The sequence below is a fragment of the Chaetura pelagica genome, unplaced genomic scaffold (genome assembly GCF_000747805.2).
Source record: "Chaetura pelagica isolate M959 unplaced genomic scaffold, ChaPel_1.0 scaffold80, whole genome shotgun sequence".
Lineage (NCBI taxonomy): Eukaryota > Metazoa > Chordata > Aves > Apodiformes > Apodidae > Chaetura > Chaetura pelagica.
Window position 1 is genome coordinate 165,741 of NW_009951946.1, and position 6,000 is coordinate 171,740.

General features: G+C 38.2%; 1 protein-coding gene across 2 annotated transcripts in view; it reads right to left on the reverse strand.

The window, feature by feature from the left end:
- Window positions 1-6,000, reverse strand: part of PHKA2 (phosphorylase kinase, alpha 2 (liver)) — a 37,870-nt gene that overhangs the window by 22,933 nt on the left and 8,937 nt on the right. For both annotated transcript variants that reach the window (XM_009997119.1, XM_009997111.1), the window contains exons 10-14: window positions 4,987-5,082; window positions 4,339-4,446; window positions 3,564-3,642; window positions 2,065-2,199; window positions 909-1,018 (exon numbers count right to left, since the gene is read on the reverse strand). In XM_009997119.1, coding sequence (XP_009995421.1) covers window positions 909-1,018; window positions 2,065-2,199; window positions 3,564-3,642; window positions 4,339-4,446; window positions 4,987-5,082 — 528 coding nt within the window. The remainder of the gene's footprint in view (window positions 1-908; window positions 1,019-2,064; window positions 2,200-3,563; window positions 3,643-4,338; window positions 4,447-4,986; window positions 5,083-6,000) is intronic.

The following is a 6,000-nucleotide window of genomic DNA, read 5'->3' on the forward strand; positions in this document are numbered from 1 at the left end:
TAAGCAGGAAGTGTGAGCTCATGCAAAGATAAATGCCATATTGGAATACATTAATAAGCACGTCCTTAGTCAATACATGGCACAATTTCAGTTGGAACATTTAGTCCTACTGACATAGTAACATGTGGGAAAACAGGTATTTTGAAAAAAATCCTGAGTCTAATAAATTTTCCCTAATATGCAGATGTGAAAATTTATGTGGGGGAACAAGACAAAAAATATAGTTACAAAGCTGCTGGTGATTAATTGACATGGGGAAGAATGGGAAAGGAGCCACATTATTTGCAGTAAATCTGATGTTGTTTGGACATCATCAAGCACTACAGAAGCCATCTTTGAGATGCACTGAATGTCCTACACTCAAATTTAAAGACTACATTAGTCAAGCATCTATTTAATAGAATGTGAGCATCCTTTGTCTTGCTCCAGTTGCACACGTTTAGAGTAAGTGACCATTGGCCTTCTAGCACCAACTGCTAGAATAAGTCTACAGTAATCAGTGTGTCATATTTAATTAGATGTACAAATAAAAGTCATACATTCTGGGAGCATCCAAACTTTGAAACACATTGAAAAAGGCACTAGAAAGACAACAAAGACAAAGTATCCCTTTCTCAGTACTATCAACCCTTTCAACAATCTAATGAAAAGACTACCTCTCAGTCTCTTGGATGTTACAGTACTTGCAATGCCTACGTGAAGCTAAATTCTCCATCAAAGCAATCAGCAGAAAAATATAATAAGTGACCTATTTCTGGAGAAGCTATTTCATTAGCTAGAAACTTGGTCTGGGCAGATACCAGCCCTGCTCTACCTAAAGTAGTGTGAGAGCAAGTAGAAGCAAAGTGCTTCACTAATGATTAGCCGTTAAGTAAGCAGTTATTTCCCTGCCAGCTTTACATGCTCACCTGAGGGGTAAAAGTAAATATTTGATTTCTTATCATGTACAGCTTAGAGGTGCCTAACACTCCAATGTGTCGGTGTGGCCGTCCACTTAATTTCATGTTCTTGTTCTGGCCTGTAAAGAAGAGAAAGAAAATAAGGCCTCATCCAGTATTTCCTGGTGTTTTTTCACAACAATCATTTTAGACAAGGAGATCTACTTTGTTCATATCATCAAGAAGAAAAGGTATGTCCTTTCAAAAACAAGGTCGTGTACATACAACAAAAACTGCAGTAGAATGTTGAAAATTCTTGCCCACAGAAGGCTACAGCCAAATACAAAGAGAGATTTTAATTATTTTAATCAGGCTAATAAACTTCATTTTTCTCAGCAGAGCTTATTACTGAATGATCCACATTGCACCCGTCGCTCCAGCAGCCAGGAGCTGACTTGAATCTGCATGCTAAGCAATATGAGCCAAACAACCATATGCCTGAAAAAATGCCACTATGAACATTCCCAAAGAAGTCTGTTTAAAACAATACACCAACGGGCCAAAACATCCTACTCACTCCCGCTAGTGAAAGAAAGCTATTATTAAGTGTAAGCTTTAGCAGAGGCCTGGAAATCTTTCATTTGATAAAAGCTCTTTGTGATAAAAAGAATTTTTTTTCCCCAAAAGCAGCACCTGTGATTTCCCTTCTCCATTTAAAGGGCATACTTTCTAAGACTTATCTGAAGACCCCATTACTTTGGATGCTTCTAAAATCCTCCTGTTTAAAACAAATAAAAAACCCAAAACCAACAACAAACACACTTTACTAAAGTCAGTTTCTCTGTAGATGTAGTTCACACAGAACAAGAAGAGTCGGTTCTTGCCTAACTCCAAGGGTACAGGGAAACTTGTCTTTTGGTCAGCTTTTCTAATGAAGCTTTTTTTTTTTTTCTTGTTGGAGTTCCTTGTTTAAGACTAAAGTTCTAATTTTTTTACACTTCTTTGCACAAATGCATTTTTTTTAATAAAATAAATTTATTTAAATAGAAACAAACAGAAAAATCAAACAAATTGAGACAGTGTGAAGCAAGAAAACCAAAAAATAAACATCACCCTTTAAAATTACCTTGCAGAGCAGTACAGCAAGACTTCCATAGGGGTAGTCTTCATAGGTCTGAATACCTACCCAGCATGGTGTACAGGTTACTCAGGATGCGAGCTGGCTGCACTCTGAGTGGATAGATATCAGCAATGCTCTGAACATTGATGCCATGGTCTTGCAAGAGATTCTTAATTTGATTAGATTCTGCCAAAACAGTTACTGCACAACAGAAAACAAAAATACCAGTAAGAAACAAAGCTGGTTAAGGCTTTATAACTGACTAACTCTACTGTCACCTCTCAACTAGAGTACAGTTGACTGAAAATGAACAAAGGCCCACTTCTTTCTTTATTTATGAGCCTGTGAGATCAAAAGGAACTGTCAGAGGGTGTCAGACAGCTTTTGGCTCTCTGCTTCTCAACACACCTTGCTGTTCTTGTCCACTCTGGACCACAGGAAAACAATTTGGAAGAGCCCTCACAATGTCACAACTCCAATCTCCTGCTCAAAGCAGGCTCAGCTCTGTTGTTAGACCAGGTTCTTTAGGGCTTTATCCTTTTGATCTGATTTCTTTCAGCACCACTAGTTTGGATCACGTAGCCTCTTTCAGCACATGGTACTTTTCCCTCAGAAAACAAGGGAAAACCAAACTTGAAAATCTTCATTGTTTTAATACAGCCCACTCTAACAACATAGCTGAGTCAATGGGAAACAGATGTTGTTGCCTGTAAAGCAGTGAATGTTACAGAGGCCATAAAATGGCAGAGGTAGGGAAAAAATCTCCCCAAATCAGAGGAATTTACAGGCCTTGATCCAACCTCTTGTCCTGTTTGAGGTTTTGCCCATGTTAGCTGGCCTGTTGGTTTGGAACTAATCTTTTCTGTCTAGTATTTTTCCTTGCATTATAAATACTTGTCAAAGAATGTAAAAAATAACCAAGTATTTATATTTCTACTAGAAATTAAGCACCCCAGAATAGCAAAATGCCACCTCCATGAGACACCAACAGAGGGTAAACAAGCACCTGCCCACATCACAGTATCACTGACAAAAGCTGCTTCTGATATATAAGCTGGCTGCTTTTCCAGAGTGGAAAAAGTCCATGAAAAGCCTTTAAGTTCTAATCAGTGTTTGCCCCCTGCTTAATTTTCTGGTTTTGGCTGCAGTAACCAGAAAACAGCTGTACGTCTGGCTGCCTCACCTCTGTGTACAGAATGCTCTCTGGTTCCTCTGAAAAGGGGCTGCAGAGAAACCTAAATAAACTGACTGATCTCATGCCATTTCTAGCTAGAATCCACCAGGATTCTCCTTTTCACTACAAGATTAAGTCTGCCACACTCGACTCCCTGAGCAGTCTTAAAATTTTAACATGTATAATGCAAAAGTTTGTTAAACCTGATCTTCCCTGTGGGAAAAGGGCAGCTAGGCAAATAACCCCTTTCTCCTTCTCAACAGTAACACCAAAGCATCCACGTCCCATGCAAAAATCTGTGTTCTTAAACACGTCTGTGTTCTCTCCTGTACACAAGGACCCTGCCATCACATGATACAATTATCCCAGAATGTTCAGAAAACTCCCTCACCTTGTACCACAACATCACGTTTAAATCCAGTGGAAAATCTCCTGTTTAAGGGATCAATTTCACCTGCAGCAAGAAACCCCTGGAAAGAAAAATGAGACGAAACAAACAAGAATTAAGTGAAGGGCTTCTGATGACATCTAGTGAAAATCTTAACGAATTTTAGTATTTTATCAGGTGAGCAGGACTTAAAACCTGGTTTCTTTACCTTGTTCACTAAGCAGTACATTCAATAAAAATGATGGCTGCAGTATTTTTCAGAACAGCAAGAAAATGGTTACAACTGGCAGAGTCTGCATATTCAGATTTCCTATCTTAGAGTTGCAGTGACTGAAGCAATTTTGCCAGGCCAGTGATTTTTTTGCAGCCTGACAAAGATACTCAGTGGTTCCTTTCATAAGTCCATGGTTAACATGGACAATTCCATCAGCACCTTAAGGCACAGAGTATGACAAAGTCTAGTGGAGCTGAAACAGTGCAATATCCTAGCTCTGGGACAGCCAAGTCAGTCTGCGAATATTCCTCTAGCCTAACCATACATTCAGTCCATCTGACAACTTATTCAGCTTGATTAGAAACAGACAATTGTGTATCTATGTAGAAAAAGGAAAAATAAAAGCTCCTGAAAGCTCAGTCACCCCTCTGTAGTTCATGCATGTGTTTCTACTGGAAAACACACTGTCCCCTACCTGTCAATAAAAATGTACTTAAATTCCAAGCCATCTCAAAACAAAATCACAATACAAGCTCACCTACCATAGATACAAAGAACAATTACCTCTGCTAATAGGCAGCTAAGGATATACAACGATTGGCCCCAAAGATGAGGCAATTTTCCCACAGGGATACGATCCACTGAGTGAGGATTTTGATACTCCTCATCCACCTGAAAACAAACACATAAGCATGAAAAACTACTCTTGTTCTGAAGAACAATCAATAACATGGAAGTATTTGAAAAAAACAGGGAAAAAAATCAAACCAAACAATCAAAAAACCCAGCCCAAACCCTAATCTATCCAAAACCTGTTTCTCTCTCACAAAGAAGCTCTGGAAAAGGAAGACTACATTCCATTAATAGACTAGACAGGCAAGACAGTCTATACTTAAAAAAGAAACAGTCCCTAAATCAGCATCAGTATTTCTTACATATATGTCTTGCTATAAGAATTCAAAACTTAAAACCTGCTCTAATATTTCCACAAGGACCCAGATTCCTAAGTGAAAAATAAGGCCATTCAGAAACCTAAAGCTTACCATTTCTCAGTGGGAGCAGCTGTGAGAGGTCCCTTAGTTTTTGAATAATGGGCAGTAACCTTTTTTATTGCTGGTTTAGATTTATCAGTTACAGGAAAACTATAAAACTGACATTCATATTGATATTTATATTTTGCATACGGCAGTGGATGCTGCATGAACACAATACCTTTTCTGCAGGGACTGCATACAGTTCAGGCATTAGCACTATTCCATTCTTCTCTCTAATAAGTATCCCTTCCAGAGCCTCTCTATACTCTTGTACCTGGAAATATTTTTAAAAGAGAGTGAGAATTCATATTACAGTCAGTAAAACGGAAACAGTAAAGTTAAAGTTTTAGTACTTTCCAATCGTACCTTTATGCTGAAAGTTCATTTAAAAAAAAAAAAAAAACGGTGTGGGAAATTATGACTTGCTGATGGAAGATCAGGGTTCAAATTCTCAAGAGACTGTTTCAGCATCTCAGTATTATCAGGCTCAGAAATATGAACACACCAGCTTTAATCTACAACACACTGCTGCAGTACAAAACTCCCAACATATTCCTATCAAGAAGCCATTCAAACAAATCTTAAATGAAATTTGCAACAGATGACAATGCAGTGACATGGATGTCAGGACCACCAATATCCATAAAAGTGTAAAAGTATAAGGTGTGTTAAGTGTTAGCTTTCTGCCATACACATTTGCCTATGATTTCCAGAATTCTGCTTTGCAGGATTGGGAAATCAAGTCTCTCTTAACTGGTTCACTTAAAAATTTTCACTACAGAAAACTTAAAATAGATTTAAACTGTTTTCAAATACTTCCGTTTATTGAACAGAAAATCTTTTGTTCTCTTCTTGTTAGACAAGAGCAAGAATACCAACCTGATACGTAATAACGAACATTTGATACCCTTTTTACCAGATCTCTTATTTTGTTCCACTCTTAACTATCCTATTTCAGGTTTTTTCACTTACAGGAAGCTGTTTTCAAGCACTACCAAGATCTGCCTCTGGAATTGTATTTCTGCTCTACCTTTCTGAATACAGTGGAACAGGAAGGTAAGGTAACAGAGGTTCATATTACAGTGCACTGTTACTTTCAGTATCCTGTCCCATCTCCACTCTTTTTGAGTTCTCAGAGTGCTTATTTTTCCTAACAATTGCTGCCACTGCAACCACCTGTTTGCAGCAGGAA